This window comes from Polypterus senegalus, chromosome 6 (genome assembly GCF_016835505.1).
Source record: "Polypterus senegalus isolate Bchr_013 chromosome 6, ASM1683550v1, whole genome shotgun sequence".
Lineage (NCBI taxonomy): Eukaryota > Metazoa > Chordata > Cladistia > Polypteriformes > Polypteridae > Polypterus > Polypterus senegalus.
In genome coordinates this window covers 80341629-80369376 of record NC_053159.1, presented here as the reverse complement: position 1 = coordinate 80369376, position 27748 = coordinate 80341629, and the positions used below count along the sequence as shown (strand labels likewise).

Sequence of the window (27748 nt, the reverse complement as noted above, 5' to 3'; positions counted from 1 at the left end):
TAGTGGATATCTGTGGGAAATGTTAAATATGGCACCTTTGTTTCTACTTTCAGTATTAATTTACAAATAAGTCTTGCTTGCACAGTGCTTCTGAGTTATAGATTATTGTTGTCTGAAATACTTACTAAGATTAAATTTATAGCCTTTCTGCTCTTTAAAAGTTATGGACTTGGTTAATTACAGGGAATTTCTGCAATATTGATGTATTTTCTCACTAGTACTATATCTCAACCAGGATTTTATAACCCTTGGTCCTCAGGACCTTTTATTCACATAACTTAAATGGATTTCAGTCACATTTAAAAAAAAAAAAAAAAACTGTTAACAATTGAAAGAGTGAATTTTTAGATGGTCCAAAAATGAGAAATGCGGAAAAAAATCCTTAAGTGCATATACTGTTATCTGTTACTCTCGTGCAATATTACAAGAAACTTTTCAGCAACAAAATTAAAGATGGAAGTGTCAGTGATAATATATTAAGTAGTTGATTTTAACAAAAAATTATTAGGTGTTTTTGAGGACTTATCTTTTTTTAAAAAAAATTTGCAGTAGGCGTAATAGAAACATTCCAAATGAACATTAGCTTTTTTTAAAAATAGTATGTTTTATGCATTCATTTTACTTCATATGTTATTAATCTAATAATATTTATATGAGGAAGTGTCTATTTTGGAAGAAAAAGATGTCATTCCGAATCCTTGGTCAGACAGGACACCAGCTCATTAAGGAACACAAACAAACCATTTACAGTATTCAGGAAACCTGATTGCCTTTTTTGATATTAAGAAAAAAAAAAAAAAGAAAAAGAACATAAATATAAACCCAGTGTTTAAGACAGAAGTATAAGTGTTCTTCACACACTTTTCCAACTCACTTCATATGTTTAAAGGTTCATTGTTGTCACGTATACAACTTACTGTGAAATTACATTGTAATTTCATTTGAAAAATAAGGAATTTTAAGACTATTATTCATTAAAGATGGTACATAATATTTTAGTAAAAAAAATCTGATCAGACCGCCAAGGTCCCCACCTTCGGCCACCACCCAACTCACACTGCACCCAACCTCCTTGGCCCCTCCCATAGGTGGTGAGCCCATGAGAAGCAGATTTTTTTTTTTACTGCAATATTATATATATTTTGGAGTCACTGGAGGGGTTGCTAGAGGTCATACCTTCTAGGGGCTCCCTCATACTGCTGGGAGGCTTTAATGCTAACATTGGCAATGACAGTGAGACCTGGAAGGGCATGATTGGGAGGAATGGCCCTCCCGATCTGAACCTGAGCGGTGTTTTGTTATTGGACTTCTGTGCTCATCACGGATTGTCCATAACGAACACCATGTTCAAGCATAGGGGTGTTCATATGTGCACTTGGCACCAGGACACCCTAGGCCTAAGTTCAATGATCAACTTTGTGGTTGTGTCGTCAGACTTGCGGCCACATGTCTTGGACACTCGGGTGAAGAGAGGGTCAACTGATCACCACCTGATGGTGAGTTGGCTTCGATGGTGGGGGAGGATTCCGGTTAGGCCTGGTAGGCCCAAACGTGTTGTGAGGGTCTGCTGGGAACGTCTGGCAGAGTACCCTGTCAAAAGTAGCTTCAACTCCCACCTCCGGCAGAACTTCGACCACGTCCCGAGGGAGGTGGGGGACATTGAGTCTGAGTGGGCCATGTTCTGTGCCTCTATTGTTGAGGCGGCTGACCGGAGCTGTGGCCATAAGGTGGTCGGTGCCTGTCGTGGCAGTAATCCCTGAACCCGTTGGTGGACACCGGTGGTAGGGATGTCGTCAAGCTGAAGAAGGAGTCCTACCGGATCCTTTTGTCCTGTGGGACTCTGGAGGCTGCTAATAGGTACCGACAGGCCAAACGGAATGCGGCTTCAGTGGTTGCTGATGCAAAAACTCGGGCATGGGAGGAGTTTAGGGAGGCCATGGAGAACACCTTTAAGACGGCTTCGAGGAGATTCTGGCCCACCATCCGGCGTCTCAGGAGGTGGAAGCAGTGCAGTGTCAACACCATATATGGTGGGGATGGTGTGCTGCTGACCTCGACTCGGGTCGGTGGGGGGAGTACTTCAATGACCTCCTCAATCCCACTAACATGCCTTCCAAAGAGAAAGCAGAGCCTGGGGACTCGGAGGTGGGCTCCCCCATCTCTGGGACTGAGGTCACCAAGGTGGTCAAAAAACTCCTTGGTGGCAGGGCCTCGGGCATGATTGAGATATGTCCAGAGTTCCTCAAGGCTCTGGATGTTGTAGGACTGTCGTGGTTGACACATCTCTGCAATATCGCATGGACTTCGGGGACTGTGCCTCTGGATTGGCAGACCGGGGTGGTGGTCCCCCTCTTTAAAAAGGGGGACCGGAGGGTGTGTTCCAACTACAGAGAGATCACACTCCCCAGCCACCCTGGAAAAGTCTATTCGGGGGTTCTGGAGAGGAGGGTCCATCGGATAGTCGAACCTCGGATTCAGGAGGAAAAGTGTGGTTTTCGTCCTGGCTGCGGAACAGTGGACCAGCTCTACACCCTTGGCAGAATCCTGGAGGGTGCATTGGAGTTTGCCCAACCAGTCTACATGTGTTTTGTGGACTTGGAAAAGGCATTCAACTGTGTCCCTCAGGGAATCCTGTGGGGGGTGCTCTGGGAGTATGGGGTACCGGACCTCTTGATAAGAGCTGTTCGGTCCCTGTACAACCGGTGTCAGAGTTTGGTCCGCATTGCCGGCAGTAAGTCAAACCCATTTCCAGTGAGAGTTCGACTCCGCCAGGGCTGTCACCGATTCTGTTCATAACTTTTATGGACAGAATTTCTCGGCCAGCCAGGGTGTTGAGGGGGTCCGGTGTGGTGGACTCAGGATTGGGTCACTGCTTTTTACAGATGATGTTGTCCTGTTTGCTTCTTCAGGAAGTTATCTTCAGCTCTCTCTGAATCGGTTTGCAGCTGAGTGTGAAGCAGCTGGGATGGGAATCAGCACCTCCAAATCTGAGACCATGGTCCTCAGCCGGAAAAAGGCGGAGTGCCCTCTCAGGGTTGGGGTAGAGATCCTGCCCCAAGTGTAGGAGTTCAAGTATCTCAGGGTCTTGTTCACGAGTGAAGGAAGAATGGAGCGTGAGATCAACAGGCGGATCGGTGTGGCGTCCGCAGTGATGTAGGCTCTGCATTGGTCTGTCATGGTGAAAAAGGAGCTGAGCCGTAAGGCAAAGCTCTCAATTTACCAGTCGATCTACGTTCCTACCCTCACCCATGGTCATGAGCTATGGGTAGTGACTGAAAGAACGAGATTGCGAATACAAGTGGCTGAAATGAGTTTCCTCTGCAGGGTGTCTAGGCTTTCCCTTAAAGATCCGGTGAGAAGCTCAGTCATCCGGGAGGGACTCAGAGTAGAGCCGCTGCTCGTCCGCATCGAGAGGAGTCAGATGAGGTGGCTCGGGCATCTGATCAGGATGCCTCCTGGACGCCTCCCTGGTGAGGTGTTCTGAGCACGTCCAACCGGGAGGAGGCCCCGGGGAAGACCCAGGACACGCTGGAGAGACTATGTCTCCCGGCTGGCCTGGGAACGCCTTGGGATTCTTCTGGAAGAGCTAGAAGAAGTGGCCAGGGAGAGGCAAGTGTGGGCCTTTCAGCTCAAGCCCCTGCGACCTGACCTCGGATAAGCGGAAGAGGATGGATGGATGGATGGATGGAAAAAATCTGGTAACTTGAAACAAGATGTTTTCCAAAATATATGAATTTGAAAGATTTCTTAATCCAGAACCATATGAATGTTCACAAAGGCTATGTCTATGCGGTATAGGGCCATATGTTCTGTAGCACATCTTGCCAAGCATTGTACAATTTTCTGTGACAACACAATATTTCCTATTGGTGTATATTAAGGATAAGTCCTGGTATATTCTTGGCCAGAGTTGAATACTGATGTCACATAACAAGCAGAAGAAGCAAGTTTCTGTTTAGACAAATGTTCCTCATTCATGTGGTCCTTAACTAATGGTCACTGTAGTAGTCATTGAACATGCCCTATTGCTACAAGAGATTTAGTCATTCTGGCTTTTCCGACTGAGTACTTGTTCTCTCATGCTTGTGGAGGAAGGGAAGTTTTGAACATAACTATTGGAAGGAATGTCTAATTACAGTATGTCCCTCTTTATGAGTGAGAAAAATATAAGAAACAACTGAACAAAATGTACATTTGATAAATTATGTACAATAACAGGACATTTGTATTTGAGATAAAAGATCCTAAGGCAGTAGAAAGCTATTAGTTTCTTTTCAAAGGTTTCATGCTTGTGTCTGATATTGAGAGGTTTTAGGAAATGCTTTAATTTTTTTCTTCTCAAATAATGTTAAACTTTCTTCCATAACATTCTGTACTCATTTTCTGGGTGTGATGTTGACTTTAAAATGTAAGTCTTTCACAAGTCTTTTTTTGGTTGTTGCCAAAATGATAACTGTAAGTCATTCTAAAAATTGACCATAATTATGTCTAATCATAAAACATTAAGATTAAAATTCAGAATTCTGTTTTTATTTTTGTTGTCGGGTAAAGACTAATAACACTAGAACATATAATTACTACATAATATTTAACAATATGTACATGTACATTTTTCCCTTTAGCAATGTCCAAGGAGACAGCCAAACCAGCATCTGTATCACCATTGAACCAGGGCTGCTACTTAAAGGAGACATTCTGGTATGTTTTTAAACTTCTGTTATAATATGACAAAAAACATACAATTTTGTAAAATATTAATAGGAAATTTCATATAAACCTTTAGGGTGAAACAATTGTGCTGATTGTTGCTTTGTTGTTTTTCAGGAATTTTTAAGATTGTGTTTTAGCAGTCAAAATTAAGTATACTCAATCTGTCCATTTAGTTTCACTAGTGCAGTTTATACTTGGTTTGAGGTGGCAACAAATAGAGTAGCATATTATAAATCAGATTTTTCTTTCTACTTGAACTCTGAAGTTTAATCATTTTGGTCTGAGTTTTAATTTTGATAGCTCTATTTGTTCTTTGTCATGATGGTCCGGTACAACAGTGATAGCAAAGAGGAAGTTATTCCAATCCATTGGTTATTTTCAAAGGCTGCATCAATAAGATTCATAAACTCTTTTCATAGGAGCTATTCTAACCCATCACCTGGATCAAGCTATGATTTTGTTGAACACAAACAGGACTTCAGATTTAGAGCTGCTTCCTCTTATTCCAGTTGTTATACACCCGAGAGTTAGCCTCTAAAAAGTATACCAGAGAATCAACTCACATAAATTAAGAATAATCTCATTATTTTCCAAGAGCAGAAATGAAGTATGGTGGGTCCTAAATTGGGTACTATCAAGATTTTGACAGAAATCTCCTTCATGAGTTTTCAAAGCAGTACGGGAGACAGCATAGTAATAAACCCAGCTGAAAGATATACACTACAACAAAAGCAGGACATAAAAATATTCAGTATAATCTTATGAGCTAGGAGAATGCTTTGTATTTAGCCTTGCTGTAAAACAACCCATAACTGGATAAATAACTGCAAACTCCACAAGCTGACCTTTACATTTATTCTTTAAAGACAAATTCTGTGAATTAAGAATTGACTTTTATTTTAATGATATTAACACGTCACCTAGGAGATCTCTCCATTAGAAAAGAGTACAGAAGATATGCAACTATATTTTGAATAGAAGCAAAAATTTTACCACAGGAAAAAGTAATAAAAATTAAGTTTCCCTTTGCATGTAAGTCAAATTCTTTAAAGTTTGTTTTATACAGGTATACCTGTGTAAAGGTACATAAGGTAAAGTTATAAAGGTGTAAATTATGATGGGCTTACATGCAAGTCCGACATCATATATGTTACATAGTAATGTGAATTACAAGTATCAAGTCACACAAACGTAACATGCCATGTAACTACACTGTACTCTACAGTATATAACAGTGATATACATGTACACTTTTGTGTTTAAATAGCCATAGCACTGCATTAAAATGAATAAAACATTTTGTGTGTGGCACTAAACCAGGTACAGACTATGTACAGTAGATTCCTAGGTGATAAAACCAGCTCTTTGAACTTTGTATGGCATACATACTTGGAACACTTTTACTAAATACATACATTACTGTGAGGAACACCATACATTTAATTTAAAGGACTTTTAAATTGTAATGTGCAAAAATTTCAACACACATATGTACTTCATTATGTAGGATGTCAAGACTCTCAGGTCTGTATCAAAAGTTGTAGAATCACATGACTTCCTGGAAACTGGAACAATACAGAATGTATTCCAGAGCAGCAGCACTTTCTGCGGCCATTGTTTTATTGTTGGTAAGATTTTTTTCGAGTGTTTTTATTTTTCATGAACTGCACTAAATTGTGCTTCCATTGTTAGAGTAGCATCTAGTGTTGTCAGGACTTTGTACTCTTGAGGTTGTTACCTCTAAAAAAACAACGCGACAGGTTAAAAAGTCACTCTAAGGATTTCTTCCTCATCTGATCTGATGGATTCCAATACACTTCATGCTTTTCAAACTAGTAAATTCTTAGACTCCAGCTTTTTGATTTGTGCCTGATATTTTGATTTTGGTTTTGATAACTATGCATTTGTCTCTCAGGTATTAGCCGTTTTTGGCCTCATCACTACATCTCTTCTTCCAATCACATGTTTTTGCTAGTGTTACTAGTATAATAATATTGATGATCAGAAGAGGACTTACTACTGGCCATACTAGTTGAAGTAGTAAGAGTAAAATGCTTACAGGGAATTGTTGATGTAGTAGTGTGTGAGGGGGATGTTCATTGAAAGAAAGTGGTAGGAGGGAAAATCTATTAGAGAATTGATTCAGGGCTTTATCTTTGCTGATGTTCCCTTCTAGTACTTCAGAACTGGATTACTTGGGTCCAATGCTCCTGACTGTTTTGCTAGCAGACTATAATGGTATGCCCTCTGAGATGCCCTAGGGAACATCTTAACATCATATCCAAACTGGATCCTGTCATTTGGAGCAATGGTTCTTTTTCTTATTCCTATGTCATTTTTAGAATATGCAGGTGACATCTTTTCGACTATTAGGAAACGTCATTGCTTCATTCACTATGAATAAATCTTACAATGATCACTACATTCATTCAAATTCCTTGGAGTCTAGCTTATGAAAGTTGGGAGCAAGGAGAGAAAAGTCTCTCTTTTCCAGCAGAGTACCAACAATTCAGATTTGGTGGTGATATTCCTCATCACAAGAAAGTTACGCTCAGCTCTGAACCCTCACATGTTTGCTGAAGGTCACAGTGTGGTGAGGCAAGAGGACATTATCATCTACAAATTGCAGAGCTGTAACCCATAATGAGCAAATTAATGGGCATTGACTGCCGTAGACAGCTAGTTCATGACAATCACAAATTGGAGCAGAGGCAAAATACAAGCTTAGTGAAATTCCGATCCCACACTGACTGAATTTAATGCCAAGTAACCTAACAAAACTTTGCCAGATCTGTCAAAGGGAGCTTCAAGTCTATCCTGGTAGCACGAGGCACACAGCAGGAACGCTCCCTGAATTGGGTGGTGTATCATCAAATGTGGGAAATGAAACAGTCTATCCATAGAATAATCTGTGCCAAAGAGAATGTGCAAATTCAACATGGGCAAAAACCAGATACAAAATTTAAGCATGGAATGTTGGATCCATGAAGCAACAGAAGGCCTCTTTAGCTTAATAGTTTTCTCATCACTAATATTCGAGATCAGCACCAGACAGGTTCTAGCCACAGCTGGAAATTGTAGTTTCCTGTATAACTGAGAATTTGAATATGGTGCATTCAGACACAAGCTTTTCACTTCCATGTCAAGATCATACGGTGTGATGACACTATAGTACTAACTACCTCATGGGGTTACCATGTGTTCACACGTGGCATTTTTATGGTCAAGCCTTATTGTGTTGATGTTGTCAGTGTTTCCAGACGGAGGAAGTATTTCGTCTCGCAGGGCACCCTGAATAACATCCAGAGGAGTTGCAGTGCACAGCTTGATGGCAACTCAGATCTGTACCAGGAACTGACAAGAATGACTGTGAGGGCTCTGAGGGCACATAAGAAGGCATTTGCTAGAGGAATTTATGAGCAAGTGACACACCATGCGTACATCTGTTCCTCAGAGGGTCGCATTCAGGGTGGGTGATGGAACTGTCTTTATTGATGACGCTGCAGTTGTGACCCACTGGACTGGCTACTTTAAGCAGCTGTTGAAAGCTGATCTTCTGGCTGGGACTTTGGACATTTCTGTGTCCACAGTTTTTGAGGTTGATCCTCCAATTAGCTGTGAACAACCCAATCTCACTTAGATTACACAGGTGGTAAACCAGCTGAGGGTAGTGAAGGTTGCAGGGATCTGTGATATTTGGGATGAAATTCTCCAGGCTGGTGGTAAGGCTATCCTCTTGGCATTGCAAGCAATCTGTGCTTCCATTTGGGAGACTGATGTCATACCAACTGATTTGAAAAAGGGACTTGTCGTCCCTATCTGGAAAGGGAAGATTGATCACCTGGATTGTGGTAAGTACAAGGGAATAACACTGTTCCCAGTGCGAGGTAAGGTCTTTGCTAGAGTCATCCTAAATAGGATCCACAATCACTTGCTCATATATCCACAACCGGAACACTCTGGTTTTATGATTAAGAAGTCTACCGTCGACCAAATCCTGACACTGAGGGTTCTCATCAAGTGCAGATGCAAATATCGGCAGAGTTTCTTTGTAGCTTTTGTCGATATTTGTAAAGCACTCAACTCATTTGATCAAACTGCCTTTGGGACATCCTGAGACTTTCTGGGATCCATCTGAAATTGCTAGATATCGTGGCCAGCCTGTACACTGGTAGTGTGAGTGCTGTGCCGAGTGAATGCAGAACCTTTGCGTTTTTCCCAATTGATTCTGGGGTTCATCAGGGGTTTGTTCTTGCTCCCACTTTGTTCAGTGCTTGCATGTACTGGGTGTTGGGAAGGGTTGTGGGGTCCAGCGGCTGTGAGCCATCCATTTGTGAATAAAGATTCACTTATCATAACTTTGCCAACGATGCTGTGATCATGATGGAGTCAATGGAGGCTTTGGTTGGGCATTTTGAGAGACTTGAGTGTCTGGGCTTGCAAGTGTCCTGGATAAAAAACAAGATCCAGTCCATTAATGACAACCTGGTTACAACCATCAGCAGTGTGTTTGTCTGCGGAGAGATTGTCGACCTTGTTGAGAGTTTTCCTTACCTCAGAAACAACATTCTTGCCTCTGCTGACTCTTCCTATGAAGTCAGTAGACGGATTTGGAGAGCATGGGGGTAATAAGGTCACTGGAAAGGGGTATGTCGCACTCCCAATATCTCTGCAAAAGGAAGAAGATCCAAGATTTTAGAGTCCTGTTTTGCTATTTGGTTGCAAGACATGAATGCTATCCAGTGACCTGAGATAACGATTGGACTCCTTCAGTACTGTGCCTCATGTGAGAATCCTTCGGTACTGCTGGTTTGACTTTGAATGGGCAGTTGCTCCCAGAGTCCTAAATGAGGTACATTTCCAGCATTGTGAAGGAGCGCCAGTTACAGCACTACTGCCATGTGGCACAATTTCTCGAGGTTGATCCAGCTTGTGGGATCCTCATTGCTGAGGACCCAAGTGGATAGACCAGGCCAAAGGGGTGCCCCCATAACACCTGGCTGTGTCATATAGATGGTCATTTCTGGAGGGTGGTACTGGACCACATGTCTGCCTGATGGGTAGACCCCAAGGTGTTTTGTTGTGTGGTGGGTGCAGCAACGTGCTATACCAGTGCATGATCCCTGACCTGACATTATTAAAATGAATATCCAATGACAACCTTTGGAATGATCAACAGCATTGTCACTATCTATGTGTTTTTACTTCTTTTTCCCTATACAGAATCTATTCTATCCAAATAACTCCTCAGAAATATTAACAGTATCTCAGACAAGTGAACAAGCTAGGAATTGTTTTTTTATCTTGTGGTTTGGATTGCTTTTCATCTGGCCTAATCAGTGAAAATGCCAAGAATGGATGAACTTGTATTTTGATTGCCAGAGTTGCATGTGTTGTGGAATTTATACAAACCTCCCTGTCTAACTTTGCATGGATATTCATATGGACATAGATTCCCATAACCGGCAAACTATGCAACGTTAAAGTCTGCCTTTATGTAAATCAATGTTGCTATACATTGGTGATCATTGAAGAAAGATTGTACACTAGGGATAATGAACTTTTATGTCTCTCACTGCAACTTAATCACCCACTAAAAGAGTTTCAACACATTTTTACTATAGGTGTATATCTTCTTCAGAGAACAGTGGAGAGTGAAGTGACTTTCAGCAACCTGAATCACTATATTGTGATGTCCCAAATTTTATTTTGTGCAATTTTAACCATTGTTTACTTAAGAAACCTCCACCAAGTTTTTGTCATTGTGTCAATTGTCTACCTCATCACACGAAAGCCAATACATAAAGTACATTCCATTGACAAGAGCAATGAGTGTGTTAAAGGTGTTTATAAATCTAGAGCCAAACCCATCAGATGATAACTGCGTCAACTCATTCCTGTATTAAGAAAACTGTTAATCCTAGTCTGGTTTGGGTAGTCTGCTGAGTGCCTATATGCTTACCTTCTGTGTCTGAAGGTATTTAATGGTCTGTTTTTAATAAGGCATATTGATGAATTGACTGACATATTAAGCAACTTCATCTCATTCTGTGAAGACACTATAGTCCTTGTCAAACCTCTTGAAGAATTTCCTAACAATAAGCCATATCTATCTATTATATATAAAAAAAAATCTTGGGTCAAGACGTGATCATCTCAGAGAGACACTTTGAAGTCCTGCGAGACTTCTTGCATGTCATGCCCTTCTTTACAAACAATTTCTCTGAGACACTATTACATTCCAAGACACAAGGAAGTGAGACAAAAGGACAGCTGCTGTACAGGCTTTTAGATGATATTCGTGCAGTGTGACATGCAGATCATGCAGCTCGGTAGCAGCTAGCAGCAAGCCAGTAGCTGATCTGTCCTTAGCGTGCGTTCAGCCCTCCCTTCACAATGTGAACGGCAGAGACGCAAAGCGGCTAGCTTGACACATTCCCCCGGGGGTGGGGCTTGTGAGGTGCTGTTAAACAGGAAAGAAAGGGGCATGTCAGCAGGGAAGAATAATTGAATAGAGCTAATGCAGTAAAAGGTGAAACTTTAGATCAGGAATGTAAAGCTGAAATATAAGTGAAAGTGTAACAGTGTACTACAGGCTGGCATTATGAGTCATTGTGGAATAATATAAAAATCATAGCTGGAATTCATAGTACAAACAGAAATAAGTGGATTTGACCAGGTGATTTTTCCTCAGAGAATGTAGAGTAGAACACTGAACTCGGCACTGGAGCTAGGAGGGAACTTTCTTTAATCAAGATGTCATAAAAGAGAAGGCAACATGTTGCTTGTTATTCAGACATGCAAGTAAGAATTTCACTGTGCTCTATATATGTGACTCTATTACTGCTATTACTAGTACTACTAAAGGTTCACCAAATAACTATGGGCAAACCATTTCTGGACCACACTGAATAAGTAGATGTCTCCTTTAGCCATGTCCGGTATCCCACTGTACTGCATCTTTCAGATCTCTGTGTTTCAATAGCTGCCCAAACTCTGGTAACAGATTTCTTCTACTCCAGTTTCCAAAACTTCACATCCAAAGGTCTTGAATGAATTAAGACTGGTTATACAAGGAACTCCTCTGAGATGCTCATTAGCAGAAAGCTGGTAAACAGACATTAGGTTCAATCTGGACCATTACCAATTTGCATGCAGTTCAGAGAAAGGGGCAGAGGATGCAACAGCTGCAGCAGTTGTATGATCACTTGAAGGTTTCAAAACTCCACAGAGTGCTGATTATTAATTTTTCATCTGCTTTTAATACTATTCCGCCTCAGATTTTAGATTAGAAGCTAGCTGATTGTTTCTGTTTGGACTTTAACTTGGTGGGCTGATTCCTGAATTTTACAGCTAAAAACCACAAAGAGCATTCATGAAGTACTTCTTCTCTGATGAGCTTCCATCATTCACTCAAGGTTTCCCTCTGCCTTTTCTTCCAGATACTCTATGAACAATTGTTTCATGATAAGTAGAAAAGACATAGTCCAATTATTGATGATTTTGTTAATTTATCCAGTCATTCCTTTTTACAGATACATACCTCTAACACCAAGGATATGCCTGTGAATTTTCAATGTTCCTCCTCTTTCACCCTTTAAAAAATAATAGGGCACTGCAAAGATGGTGGAGCACTATACATATTTCTAGCAATCATGCTGTCCTTTCATCTGAACATCGATGACATCATTAGGGAATAGGTGTTCCTTCTTTGGAAATAGCAATTGTTTTAAAGTAGACAAAACTATAATTTCACTGAATTATGAAGTTTTTATAATGAATTTGTTGTTACATGTTCATTCATACAGTATGTTGGCTTGCAAATCTTAGTATTGATAACAAAAACTTTGTCAGATTTATTAGTTAAATTATTAATTAAATCTTGACCATACATTGTTCTTCTCTTTCCTGTTAAATTAATCTTAGCCTAAATTAACCTATTAATTTTTTACATTTCAGATGTTTTACACTTGGATGCAAACAACAAACCTTTTTTACTATGAAAGTGTAAATTGTTCTTTTGTGGCCCTTTTATCCTTTGGTAAAAACGTTAACTGAATGGCACTCAGTGTGGCTTCTCCTTTGGAATAAATCCAGAAAAAGAGAGACACATCCTCAAGAAGTCACAGCAAGTGCTATACATAGACATGAGTCTCACTATATCTAGCCAGTATTTTTCATCCTCACGCACCAGCCCAGGCTCCTTTCTTGCCAAAGAAATGATATACTATGTACCAAGAGGTGGTTTCCGTTGTTGTCTAGCATGCCTATATTTGTCCCAGACATTCATGTTACTTCACTAACATTAGACCTAACCCCCACTCATCACCTTGTGCATGGGGAACTTACTTGCCATTTCCACATTGTTTTTTGAGGCTGAAACTGCAAACACCATCCACAAGGGCACGTAGGCTTTATAGCATTTGATAGCAAAGTCTGAAGGTAATAGACAATTACTGTTTGGCAAGGTCAATGTGGCAGGAGGAGATGAAGTTGCTTGTGGTTCACCAATGAATATGTGATTATCTGTTATGATTCAAGAGAAATGCAATCCAATAGAGGCTACTTAACTATTAAATAATGCAGTGACCTATGTGAAGAATTCCGGCTACTTTAAGGTTTCCAGTTTCTTCGCCACTAGGCTACACTGTCTGACTATATTTGTGTCCACCCTTCCACATGTTTTGCTTGTGCAGTGTGTCTCTGTAGCCTTACCATAAGTTTACAAGTATTAACAAATAACACCTGTGTTTAAACCTTTTAATTAGCTTGTACTTCATGTACAATTTAGCGTTCCTTTCTCTGCAGTGTATTTTTAAATATATTTTGTTTATATTAGATAATAATATGGATGGATGGATAATATGGATGGAATAATTTGTGGGTTTTTGGGTGTATTAATACATATGTATGTCTCTTTTTGGGAGGGATACTCCTTGGTGAAATGCGGATATTATTATTTTACTTGTTAAAAATCCCATGATTAATTATGGGAGTATCCTCCTTACCATTAATCTCCATGACATAAATAAATTGTTTGGAAAGTCAGAAGAAATCTAATTATAAACACTCCATTTTTTTTATAACTATAGTGACTTAGTAACCCCACTCATCTACTCCTTACTTCATATTAAATTTATTTTTTTTAAATATATTTGGACGAATGCCATTTTTTGCATGTTACATAATGTCACAAATTATTACTTTATTCTTGGGAAGATAGCCGATGTGTTTCATGTTCCATATTAACTACAATGAAAAAACATTTACCAAATAGAATATTTTTCTTCATAGTCAGTACAGCTTATTCTTATAAACGTTTATAGTTTTATAGACTTATACTCGATATGCAACAATCTGGGATACTGCAGTTTGAACTTCATTTGCTATATATAAGGAAAGAATGCTTTTAACATAATAAGAAAAAATATCCATCCATGGATTTATTTGGTACAAGGCAGAAACCAAACCTGTTAATCTTGGGGCACCCTCACAGTTATAAACAGCTGGGCAGATAACATTTGCTCATTAACCTAATAATACTGTATGTTTAGAATGTGGGAGAAAAAGAAAAAGGGAATGCCTGAAAAATACATCCTGACATGTACACAGACAATGGGCTGGGAATTAAAGTCGAGAGCTATGAGGGTGCAGAGCCAAATATTATGTCACCATCCTGCCCAGAAAGAATGTGAATAACTGTTTTATGTCATACAAAGGTAATACAGAAACCGAAAAGAAATTTAAAACATATCACTGTTCCGAAAATCAACATTGTCATGGATTACATAGATTTAATTATCATTACATGAAATCAATATTTTAAATGGCTTTTCCCACATTTATTTATTCATTTTAGTGTTTGCAGTATCTCTCTTTACTTTTGGAGCCTATGGCTATTTTAGATTGGTATGCCAATATATGGTCAGTGCAGCTGCAGCACAGCAGCATAGATTAATGTTGGATTCCTAATCAAGTTATTGTCTGTGTGTTATTTGCAATCTCATTTTATTATCATAGATTGTCCTCTAATTACTGTAGTCTTCTCCATTATCCCAAGAACTACCTGTTAACTCTTTAGTGACTCTCATTTTGTTCACTGTGTTCTTTAAATGAGTATTAAATCATTAGAACAGTCTAGACAAGAACAGGCCATTCAGCCCAACAAAGCTCACTTTTCCTGTTCACTTAATTCTTCTAAAATAACATCAAATTTTGTTTTGAAAGTCCCTAAAGTACCACTGCCTACTACACTACTTGGTAGCTTATTCCATTTGTCTGTGATTCTCTGTGTAAAGAAAAACTTCCTAATGTTTATACGAAATTTTCCCTTAACAAGTTTCCAATTGTGTCCCCATGTTCTTGATGAACTCATTTTAAAGTCACAGTCTCGATCCACGATACTAAATCTCTTCATAATGTTAAATACTTCAATCATGTCTCATTTTAATATTTTGTTTAAACTGAAAAAGCTCAGCTCTTTTAGTCTTTCCTCATAATTCTTCCCCTGTAACCCTGGAATCAGCCTAGTCGCTCTTCACTGGACGTTTTCGCACTGCTACGTATAAGCGTTTTGTAACCTGGAGACCAAAACTGCACAAAGTACTCCAGATGAGGCCTCACCGGCACATTATAAAGCCTCAGCATAACTTCCTTGGACTTGTATGGAGCACAGTGATACAATGGTTTCCTATCTAAGGTTGGTTCTTTCCTTGTTACATTGGATGCCTGTGGCACTGTAATAGAGAAAGATGGATAGATAGCAGTAATAAGCAAAGGTGAATTTGGTCCAAATTAGACATGATCCCTTTTAAAGTCCCTTGGTGTTTTTCTCTGTATTGTATGTTAATCAATAATCCATTATTTGAGAGGTTAATCTTTTATTAGGGAATATTATTTTCTTAATTCATACTTTGAAATATTCCTTATAATAACAGTTTTATCGTATTTATCATAATATGAATATGGTAATGTTTAACACAGCTTTATTGACTTTATATTATGAGCTTACATAAGCAAAAAACGTTAACTTGCAGCTTTGTCCTTCATATGCTTGCACCGTTTTTCTTCACACCAATTGATTTTGAGTAAACTCCACTCTTTCTTCCCATGTAATATCCACTAAGTCTGGTTGTCTTTTCATTGTGTACATCTGTGTGCATCTTCTCAATTGTCCTTTACATCTTTTGACAAAATTTCGCAAGCTAAGTCATCGTCTGCTCTGAGATTTGACCCTCTCTCTCATTCATTACAAACAGAAGAAAATGAAGACAGATCTCCCATTTTTGTTTTCAGCTTGTACAGACCCACCAATATAGAGCACCTTTTATTTTACACATCTTACATTCTACATTTTTACATTCTTCAGATTTTAAATATCTTCCTTGCCTTTGAGATATTCCCTTTCTAATTTTCCATCCATCCATTATCCAACCCGGTATATCCTAACCAACACAGGGCGCAGGGCAGGAAACAAACCCCGGGCAGGACGCCAGCCCACCGCAGGGCACACACACACACACACACCTACACACCAAGCACACACTAGGGACAATTTAAGATCTCCAATGCACCTAACCTTCATGTCTTTGAACTGTGGCAGGAAACCGAAGCATCTGGAGGAAACCCACACAGACATGGGAAGAAAATGCAGACTCCATGCAGGGAGGCCTGGGAAGCGAACCCAGGTCTCCTAACTGCGAGGCAGCAGCGATTCCACTGCACCACAGTGCTGCCTCATTTCTAGTTTTAATAGACCATATTTTAGATCCTTAATAATGTCTTTTTTGTTCTGACTGAGAAGAATGCTATTTTTTGTTCAGGCCTAATGCTAACTTCATTGGCACAGCTTCTGCTGTTTTTGAGATAGCTGTCAAAATAACAAAGTCACAATGTGCTCAATATCAATGCCGCAAACATTTTCCATCTTGCTATTGTTGCTTATCCATGGTCTAACTTGTATTAGTCATGTCTTTTTTTCCATCTATATAAAGTATAATTTATTTTTCTACAGATTCCACTCTGCCTCTTTTTACTTTTTTGAACTTGTTCATTTCCACCCTGAAGTCAAATATGCTGTTGCTTTATTTATCAGTAATCATAACAGAAGTAGGTAGGGGAGTATCTCTGTACTGCATTAGACACTTTGCAGATCAATAGATAGATAGATGGATACTTTATTAATCCCAAGGGGAAATTCACATAATCCAGCAGCAGTATACTGATACAAAAAACAATATTAAATTAAAGAGTAATAAATATGAATGTAAAAACAGACAATAACTTTGAATAATGTTAGCGTTACCCCTTTGGGTGGAATTGAAGAGTCACATAGAGTGGGGGAGGAACGATCTCCTCAGTCTGTCAGTGGAGCAGGACAGTGACAGCAGTCTGACACTGAAGCTACTCCTCTGCCTGAAGATGACACTGTTCAGTGTATGCAGTGAATTCTCCATGATGGAAGTCTGATGTATATAGTCTGAACAGGACCGGAGAAAGTACAGTCCCCTGCGACGCTCCTGTGTTGCTGACCACAATGTCAGACCTGCAGTTCCTGAGACGCACATACTGAGGTCTGTCTATAAGATAGTCCACGATCCATGCCACCAGGTGTAAATCTACCCCCATCTCTGTCAGCTTGTCCCTAAGGAGCAGAGGTTGGATAGTGTTGAAGGCACTAGAGAAGTCCAAAAACATAATTCTTACAGAACCACTGCCTCTGTCTAAGTGGAAGAGGGATCGGTGTAGAATATAGATGATGGCATCCTCCACTCCAACCTTCTCCTGGTATGCGAACTGCAGAGGGTCGAGGGTGTGGCAGACCTGTGGCCTCAGGTGGTGAAGCAGCAGCCACTCCATGGTCTTCATCACATGTGACGTCAGAGCAACAGGCCAGAAGTCATTCAGCTCACTAGGACGTGATACCTTTGGGACTGAGGTGATACAAGATGTTTTCCAAAGCCTCGGGACTCTCCCCTGTTCCAGGCTCATGTTGAAGATGCGCTGTAGAGGACTCCCCAGTTCCAGCGCACAGGCCTTCAGCAGTTGTGGCGATACTCCATCTGGACCCACTGCTTTGCTGGCACGAAGTCTCCTCAGCTCTCTGCTCACCTGCACTGCTGTAATTGTGGGTTGAGATGTCTCATCTATGCTGGTATCAACAGAAGGATGGTTGGAGGATGCCGCACTTAGAGGCGAGAGTGGGTTTGGGTGGTCAAACCTGTTAAAGAAGTTGTTCATTTGGTTTGCTATCTCCGTGTCTTTCTCTATGGTGGCACTCTGCTTCGAGCTGCAGCCACACTTCCTTCATGCTGTTATTCTGCAACTTCTGCTCCAGCTTTCTCCTGTGCTGCTCCATCGCCGCCCTGAGCTGGACTCGGAGTTCCTTCTGCATGCGCTTGAGCTCATGCTGATCGCCACCTTTGAAAGCCCTTTTCTTCTGGTTCAAAAGGCCCTTGATGTCACTTGTAATCCATTGCTTATTGTTAGCTTAGCAGCGTACTGTTCTTACTGGAACTACAATGTCCATACAGAAGTTGATGTAATAGTTGTGCAGTCAACAGCCTCTTCAATATTCTCACTATGTGATCCCTGCAGGATATCCCAGTCCGTAGTTCCAAAGCAGTCTCTCAGAGCCTGCTCTGCCTCAAGGGACCACTTCCTGAATGATTGTGTGGTTGTAGGTAGCTCCCTCACTCTTGGTTTGTAGTGAGGCTGAAGCAGAACCAGGTTATGATCTACCTTCCCAAGCGCAGGCAGCGGTATGGCGCTGTATGCGTCTTTAACGTTTGCATACAGTAGGTCAATAGTCCTATTTCCCTGGGTGTTACAATCCACATACTGGGAGAAGGCAGGTAATGTTTTGTCCAGCATCACTTGGTTAAAGTCTCCAGCGATTAGCACAAGCTCCTCAGGGTGCTGCATTTGTAACTTAGCAACTGCGGAATGGATGACGTCCGTGTTTGCCCGAGAAGGGATGTAAACAATAACAATGATGTGTCCAAGCTCTCTGGGCAAGTAATAGGGACGCAAACTTATGGCCAGCAGTTCGATGTCCCTGCAACAAGTGAAGATTTTAACGTGTACATGTCCTGAGTTGCACCACTTTGTATTGACATAGAGAGCAACACCCCCTCCTTTCTTCTTACCGCAGGTATTTGCGTCTCTGTCCGCTCTAACTGTGCTAAACCCGGGTAGCTCCACATTAATATCTGGGATGGTAGTTGTTAGCCACATTTCAGTAAAACACAGCAAGCTGCATTCTCTATAGGTTCTGACATTTTTCATCAGCACAGCTAGTTCGCCGATCTTAATTTATAGTGAGTTTACATTTCCCAGGATCACAGAAGGCACCGATGATTTATAGCGCCACTTTCTCGCAAGCCGCTTGGCTTTTATCTTAGCGCCGGCTCTGCTGCCCCGATACTGTCTTCTTACCTCATCAGGTAAATAGGGAACCACACCTGCACGAGCATTTGTTCTCAGTGCTTGAAGTTGACTACTTGAATATGCTAGTCTCAGCGTGTAAAAATCCATGTCAAGTAGTACAAAGTGTCCAGGGAGCGATTCCACATAAAAGAAAGTGGTAGAAGTGATCAGTGAAATAGAGAAAAATAGAGGAAAAAAGATAAAATCATACACGGAGCTGCTGGAATGGCTGCCACTTGCGGGGGCGCCGAATGTAGTTGTAGTAGTAGTTGATATAGTTGTTTTACATTACAAAATGTGGACGAGAATAGGCCATTTAACCCAACAATTTCATCAGCTTTGTTCACTAGATTTGAAGGTCCCTAGTCATGCTCTCCACTACACATCTTGGTTATTTATTCCATGTGTCTATGGTTCTTTGCATGGAGAAAATATTTCTAACATTTGTACAAAATTTGCCTTTAACAAGTTTCCAACCATGTACTCAAGTTTGTGTTGCAGAATTTATTTTATAGTAACAGCTGGGATCCATTGTACTAATTTCTTTTATAGTTTTAAATATTTCATTTGTGTCACCTCTTAATCTCTGTTTGCTTAAACTGAAAAAGTTTCACTCCTTCAATGCCTCCTCATAGCTTTTACCTCTTAGTCCCTGAATCAGCCTAGTCGCTCTTTTCTCAACTTTCTCTAGTGCTGCTGTGTCCTTTTAGTAATATGGAGATAAAAACTGAACACAGTACTCCAGTTGAGGCCTCACTAATGTGTTGTATAACTTCACCATAACCTCTATTGACTTGCACTCCAAACATCACAATACATAATCTAACATCCTATTAACTTTCTTGATCATGTCTGTATACCGTCTGGATGTAGACAGTGATGAGTCCTCTATGTCTCCTAGGTTATTCCCTTGAAGGTACTTTCAGGTTTCAGGCCTTACATTGTGTATTCAAACTTATCATTTTTATTTCATACATGCAATTCTTTACATTTACGTACAATAAATTTCATCTATCGCTATTCTGCCTTAGCCTGTATTCTGTCCAAGTAGTTCTATAACAATTTAGCTGATTGTACATTATCTGCCTTTCCACCTACTTTTATTTGTTGGTACTATGATTTTAGTCTTGTATTATTTTTTAATAGTAACAGTGAACATTTAGTTAATTCTGTAAATGGGCATGAATTGCAATAGAAATGTACAGAACCACAAAAACTATGAAACTTTGACAATTATAAGTGCCATAAACATTTTTTAGATTTGTTTCCGTGTGTACAACTGACCATAACATGGTCTTAACCTGATATAAATCCTGATTGTGCATCCTTTAATTTCCTGTCCACTGCTTTTTGTATAATGTCACACTTATCCGGACTGACAGAAGTGTGATGCCTCCCAAGTTATTACCATTGAGAAGTCTTAGAAATGCACAGAAAGGGAAATGTATGCCTTTTTCCTCCATTATCTACTATTATTTCTGTTTCAAACACAGTACCATATTAAACAAGTTGGACAAGTCAATAAGTGCAATAAACCCATGTTTTTAAAAAGTGGCTGTATTTCCACTTGCTATTCTTTTATTTACCATTTCAAACATTCTCGTAACTTTGACTAATAAAACTTGTTGGAAACTGATATAATAGTCTGCCCTTAGAGTCGAAATTTATTGTTGATGGGTAGCTTGCTTTTTGTCTGAAAATATTCCATACAAGTGATAGTTCTTTTCTTGTGTGTTAAGATTGTTAATCCTTTTCCAAGCCTCAACTTGTATGTGCAATCATAATGATTTACTGAAAGAATCAAGACTTCCAAAAGCAAAGTGGGTCAGTATAACTACGTAACACGGAATCAGGTATTTCAAGCTAAAAGGTCCTTTAAGTAACATTTAACAGTACCTTTTCAAAAATGTAACAGTTCAATTTTTACTACAGTTTTATTTACAGCAATTAACAGTTCAAAACCCAGTCTTGCATGGAGATTGAATGTTCTTCTTTTATCTACCTGTCCAACACTGGTGCCTGCTTTGTGTGCTGTGCAGTCACAGTCAACCTCAGTCCACTGAACTAAACTGGATCGCATAGTAATGTTTGTGTACAGTGATGAGTCATGGTGGGCCAGAGGCCATCACTGTAACATCAGGAGCAAAGCAGGATACTTTCCAGGACAGAACCCCTGCCCATCACAGTGCTCAGTCTTGCACAGTCACATTTATACAGGGCCAATTTAGATTTAGGAAGATTGGTTGCCGCAGTTCTGCCTACTTCGGCCCTGGCCTCTGTGCCCTCAAACTGGATTAGTAGATTGGAGTATGTTATTTTGTTGTTCGTCACTTTAATTTCTTCTGATCATAGTTTTTTGGATTTATTGGATCCTCAATGAAATGTTATATGGAAATTATACATACCTAAAATAAAAAAAATCCTTCATGCACTAATTATCATTCGTTACAATTACATATGTTTGCTTAATCCGAAACACGTGTGACATTTTATCATCTTTCACAGAGCTGGACTATCACTGTTTTTGGCTTTTTTTACTCTTTACATTGATTGAGAAGGTTGATGTGGTGTATTAACACTTCAGCACTACTCACTTGACAATTTCAGCACAACTGAGCTTCCCAAGTTATCTCCCTGAACCAGAAGCTTGCTTTGCAGGGACCACCCACTTAGCCAGCATGAGGCAGTTAATGTCACATGTTTGTGCTATCTTTGGCTTCTGTTTCAATAAGCTGTTTGTAAATTCCCATTGCACTTTCTAGAGCCTCATGTTGACAGTGACTATATATTCTAAAAAGCGTTTAAAACACAGTAGGTAAATTGTGTTCTGGGATTCCAAAAATAAAGTGTGGCACATGGAAAATAAAAAGAGTGGAAAGTAATATTATGAAGTAACATCACTTCCATATACAAGAACTAAAGTCAATATAATAAAGTCTTGATGTGAATAAATGGCTTTACAGTGAAGTTGATTGAATGCCAATATCCATCTTTCTTATGCTTTCTCCTAGCTAAAGTGTTATCACAAACGGTTCCGTAGCCCAACACGGGATGTCATCTTCCGAGTCCAGTTCCACACATGTGCCATCCATGACCTAGGAGTTGTTTTTGGCAAAGATGAGCTAGATGAAACTTTTAAAGGTATTTCCTTCTATAATTGCCTTTTCTTTTTAAATTTGACAGATGTAATCAAATTTTTCTTCCCAAATGGCTGTTATTTATATATATTATATATGTAAGGTCACTTAAAAATATCCCAGTTTCTTTCCTAACATCAGTGCCAAAAGTAAATAATTAAATATTATTAGAAACACATTTAGCTTTATGTAAGAGTTATACGTTTTATACTGTTTTATTCTCACTCCCAAAATTTTGAAGTACTCTGCCTTGACTTGAGCCAGTGGCATTTGTCTTTATTACTGTATATAACAGAGTATTAGAATTTTTTTAAAAAGATTATAGTTTGTGTATCTGCTTATGAAGCATTATTTTGCATGGTATTCTCAAATAAGTAATCTAAAAATAGTAGAGAAAAGCCTAAGTGGATGATTTCCTATGTGTATTTACTGTTGAAACTGCATTTTAAAAATAAATGCTTTTTTATTTAGCATCTGAGAAATTTTACTTTTTAGTGTACAATTTTTAACAACAAATTCTAGCCAACTACAAAAATTATAAAGGAGTTATCCCTAAACCTGGATTTCTTTCTCTACAGTGTACTCCAATTTCTCCCCACTACTAAAGACTTTTTTGTTAGGGTACCCACTGTCTAAATTAGCCCTGTATGAGAAAGTGCTTTTGTGTACACAAGTGTGCTCTGTAGTAAATTAGTGTTCCAGCCACAGTTTATCCCATAGATTGTACCCAGCACCAACAGCAAGAAATTGAAACCATCGTGATAGAAATCAACCTCATAGCATCACTCATCCTATGATGGCACGGGGGAATCCCTAACAGGTTTCCAGATACTGATACAATCAAATATTATTAGGACCAAGCATATCACTCAATGTGGGACATGAAATGTCCATTACTTTGCATCAATGCAGAGAACTGGTTCAGCTGCTACACAAACTGGGTTATTGTCAAGAAGATATTCTGAGAATTAGTGAACTCAGGTATAAAGGAAATGGAACAATGATCAGCGAATGAAACATAATCCTATACGCTGGACACACGCAATACCATTAGAATGGTGTTGGCATAGTCCTAGGCAAAGAAGCAACAAATGTGAAAATCAATGATTGATACAATTATTGATTGGATGGGATCCTAACAATGATTGTATCATCACTTGACACTCAAACATCACAATTGTTAAGTGTATGCCCCAATGGAAGATGACCTTGTTACAGAAAAACCTGCCATGACCTGCTGCCAGATATCCTAGCTAACTAACATCCCAGCCCACAATATCATTCTTCTTTTCATTCAGGGATTTGAACATTCAATTTGACAAAAAGAGGAGTTAATTGGAATGCTTAATTGGACTCAATGGTTCAACATCCCGGCAATGGTGTGTGATTACTGAGGCAGTGTTGCACAAACAATCTCTGCATTGGTAATACCTGTTTTCTGTACAAAGACATCCATAAGAAAATATTTAGATCAACTGCGTCATCACAAACAAAATCAACTATATCTGCATCAATAGGTGGTGGTGGTCAGGCTTGCACGATATATGGGTACTACAGGAAGCAGACATAGGATCCAAACACCATCTTTTGAGAGAGAGCCTACAGCTACGACTGTAGAAATACCACAAGAGTTAAATCATGTGCTCTTTGGATGTGGAGCAACTAAGGGACATGGAAATGGCCAGACCAAAGCTTGACTGGAGTCATTGCTTTACCAGGTCGATTTAGATTTTGATGGCCAATGGAACAACTTCAAGACTTTGGTTATAGAAAACTTGGAAATGGTGGTTTGAAGGATATGGATACTGATTGATAAATGGGAAAACAGCCAAGGTGCTATAAAATCATGCAAGAACATTACACTGGAAGAGAAAGAAGCAGCTGCCGAGACGTACTTTATTTTGGACTAAACAGTCAAGCATAGATGCCGATTGAGCTGGCAAGACTGCTTCATGCAGACGGGTGAAGAAATGACTCCAAAACATTGCAGTACAATGTGCAAGAACTTACCAGAGGTGGATAAACTGTCAGTGGCCCAAATCATAGATCAGAACAGCAAGATCCTCCTCGCGCTTGAGGAACAAGACACACAATGGGTGGAACACTTCAAAGATGTAAGTAAAGGGCGTCATCATCAAGCTATCACATGAAAGATAACATCCATTCCTGTCTAGTATTCTGTCTAGTGTTGCACCAACAACTTTGTGACATGGTAGGTGAGCTACTCTGTGAGAAACAAATTGGCATTTGTTGTGGCTGATCGTGTTCTGAACAAACTTTCATCTTATGGAATATCATCAAATTGTAGTATACCCATTGGCTGGTGCTTATTAAATTTATCAGTTTCACAAGAATTTCAATATCATTAATCGTGAATTTATGTGGTCAGTCATCCCTACTTGCTACATTGATGTGTTTCAGAGTCTCTACCTCAATCAAGCATGCTGCATCCAGTTGCAAGTTAGGTTCACTGATGAATTTGCCATCAGCACTGGTGCATCTTGTCGCCATTCGTCTTCATCCTCACAGTAGGCTTTTCCATGCGACAGGTGACAATTGATCCAAAGGATCAGCTTCTAGGAACCTGCCTTGGCTGCTGTGCTGATCTGGACTTGGTCAATAACGTCACACTCATGGCTGAAATGCAACCTGTTCCACAGAGCAGCAGCACAAAGGCCAAAGCTATGTGAGTGAACCATGCCAATAAAAACTCTTTTAACTGTGGGTGGTGGTGAGCTCAAGAAGAAAACCAAATTTATATACCTCACTAGCACCATTATGTAGAATGGAGGCACCTAAATGCAGCAAAATTGGCCAAGGCATGGCTGTTTTCTAAAAAAATGGTAGAAATGGTCCTCAGCATCAATTTACCAGGCAGTAATGATCAACTCTTCATTGGCATTGTACTTCCGACCACAACCTATGCTGGCAAAATGTGCAGAATAACCAAAAGCATATCACCTGCAGTGATCAAGGCACTAACTGCATGGTTTTCCAGCTAAATAAACTGCTGAGGCTGACCAAAATCCATTCACTAAATGCATTTGGCTGGCCATGATCTGTGCCTACCCAACCACCACCTACCCCGGATCGTTATGTACTGGACACCAAAAAATGGGAAGCGAATACAGGGAGAATCCATCAAGACCCAGGGAGCAACTTGCCAGGAAGTCCTTTGTGGCATCGATGTGGGGTATGTGGGGTAGGTAGATGCTACGAACCTTCATGGTGGAGAAGGCTTGCTGCCCAGAAACTAAGTGCAAAGCATACCCAGCACTGGTTTGAAAGGCAATGTGTAAAATTATAATTAAATGTAGTAATATTAATAATAAAAATGTAAAAGTTACTTATGTTCAATAATTTTAAATGTTGTACACTAGCTGAACTGCCTGTATAAATTTATATATATAATATATAATAACACTTTTAAATGTTGACCCTTTTGTCACTACTGGTTGAAATGCAAGTGTTCTACCCATCATCAATACTACGTATTTCACAACTACAAATCTCTCTGCTCTAATGAGTGAAGAATTTGTTTTTTGTGTTAAAACATCATGAAGCCAGTGTTAAATTATATGAACAGAAAAGTAAATGCAAAATTTGGTGAAAGTAGACATAGCTGTTTTTGAGTGATGCATGATTTTTATGCTAATTCCCCCATCACTGCAAAAATAACAAACCCAACCCCTGTCATTGTTGCAGTTAAATCAATGCCATGTAATGTAGCCTTCACTGTAAATAGGGCAAAACCTGAAGAATATGCAAGATTCATTACCAAAGGCAAAAACGTTTTGACATAACACAGTGGTTTTGCACAGTCATCCTCTCACCCAAAACATTACAACCCTGTTTCTTGATGGATCATTTGAAAGACCTTAAAGTCAAGATTTTAAGGTTTAGTAACAGTAACATGCATGCAAAATTTCATGAACTTTGACTTACCTGCTTTGAAATAATGTATAGTTTTTGGGCCTACCCTCCTGGCTAAATATGTAAAAATGGCATATAGCCTGTATTTTAAGTGTGACCAACAGCAACCTGCATACAAAATGTAATAAAAATCATCTCAGCTATTTTTGCTTGGTTGGCAAACGTAAGGACAAGATGTGACTTAAGAAGTTCAATAAGGTCCTTAGTGTACAAAACAGATAAATACCATCAAATTAAGCCAAAAAATTCAAAAGATTTATTTCTATAGATATATCAGTCTTTTTTTTTTTTTGTAGATTAGATTTTTATACTTAAAGGATGCATTTTCCCTCTAGGACAACAACTGCTATCACCGGGAAGCCATTGAGCAATATGTTTTTCTAAAAGATGTAGGAATTAAGCAATAATTATTTTAAACTAAAACCTAAATACAAACAGCATAAATATAAATAACTTAAATGTGTCTATATATTTGCTTATATTGTAGATCCAATTATAAAAATCTAAAAAAAAAAAATAACTTTTTTTTAAAAAAAAAAATAGGATATAGTATCTCTCAGAATACATGTCAACATTTTCACAAGTCTGCAATTCTTGGGAATGATTTTAGCAAACATCTGGAGCTGTGAATAAGCATATTGTATAGATGAAGATCAGTTGAGATTTACCCTGTTCTAACTTTATAGATGATGTCAGCTCAGTATACTAAGTATAAAAGGTGTGGAGGTATACAGTACACTTGTGGCGGGTTTTGGTGTAGTAAATAAAATATTGAAAATCATACCTAAAATATTAGCATTGAATGCATTTTTATTTTGTTTTACAGATGAAAGATTTCCTGAATATGGAAAAGTAGAATTTGTTTTTTCATATGGACCAGAGAAAATTCAAGGTATTTGCAAAGCTACAGAGAAACATAACATTAACTTACATCAATAGTCCATTATCACAAGATACACATATGTTGTATTATTTCCTGTTTCTACATTTTGAATACTCTGAGCAATTTATTTAATGTTAGGTTTAATTCCAGGTTTGTTTAACTTTTTTTTTATTTTTGATTTCATATACTTTGTTAATCCCCAAGGGGAAATTAATTGTCTTTTCACATGACCGTTGGGGGTCAGTTTGCAAGGTTAGCCATTGTACAGCGCCCCTGGAGCAATTTTTATGTTAAGGGCCTTGCTCAAGGATACTTTCTGGTAGTAACGGGATGTAAACCAGCAGCCTTTCATATTCCAGTGCATATTCTTAGCCATTCTCTGTTTTTTGTGATTACCAGTTAGTGATTTGTACATTTTGAGTTCATCAAGTACTTTGCTAGTGTGGCATTCTGTAGTTGTAGTCTACATTTGATAATCAAAGTTACCTATACACAAGTACTTATTATAAAATGCTCTTCTAGCTATGTACACTGTGTAAGATTTATACGTAGAAGCTATTTTACACCAATACAGCAGAAAAATATCACTTTACTTCACATAAACCTCACATACAGTATACTTCACATTCTGTTAAATAGTTAATCAAATAACCCTTTT

General features: G+C 39.2%; 1 protein-coding gene across 10 annotated transcripts in view; it reads left to right on the top strand.

Annotated features, from left to right (window-relative positions):
* LOC120531205 (tensin-like) overlaps positions 1–27748 on the top strand; it is an 801530-nt gene that overhangs the window by 657547 nt on the left and 116235 nt on the right. For all 10 annotated transcript variants that reach the window (XM_039756405.1, XM_039756402.1, XM_039756406.1 and 7 more), the window contains 3 exons: positions 4623–4698; positions 22149–22278; positions 27034–27099. In XM_039756405.1, the coding sequence (XP_039612339.1) occupies positions 4623–4698; positions 22149–22278; positions 27034–27099 (272 nt within the window). The remainder of the gene's footprint in view (positions 1–4622; positions 4699–22148; positions 22279–27033; positions 27100–27748) is intronic.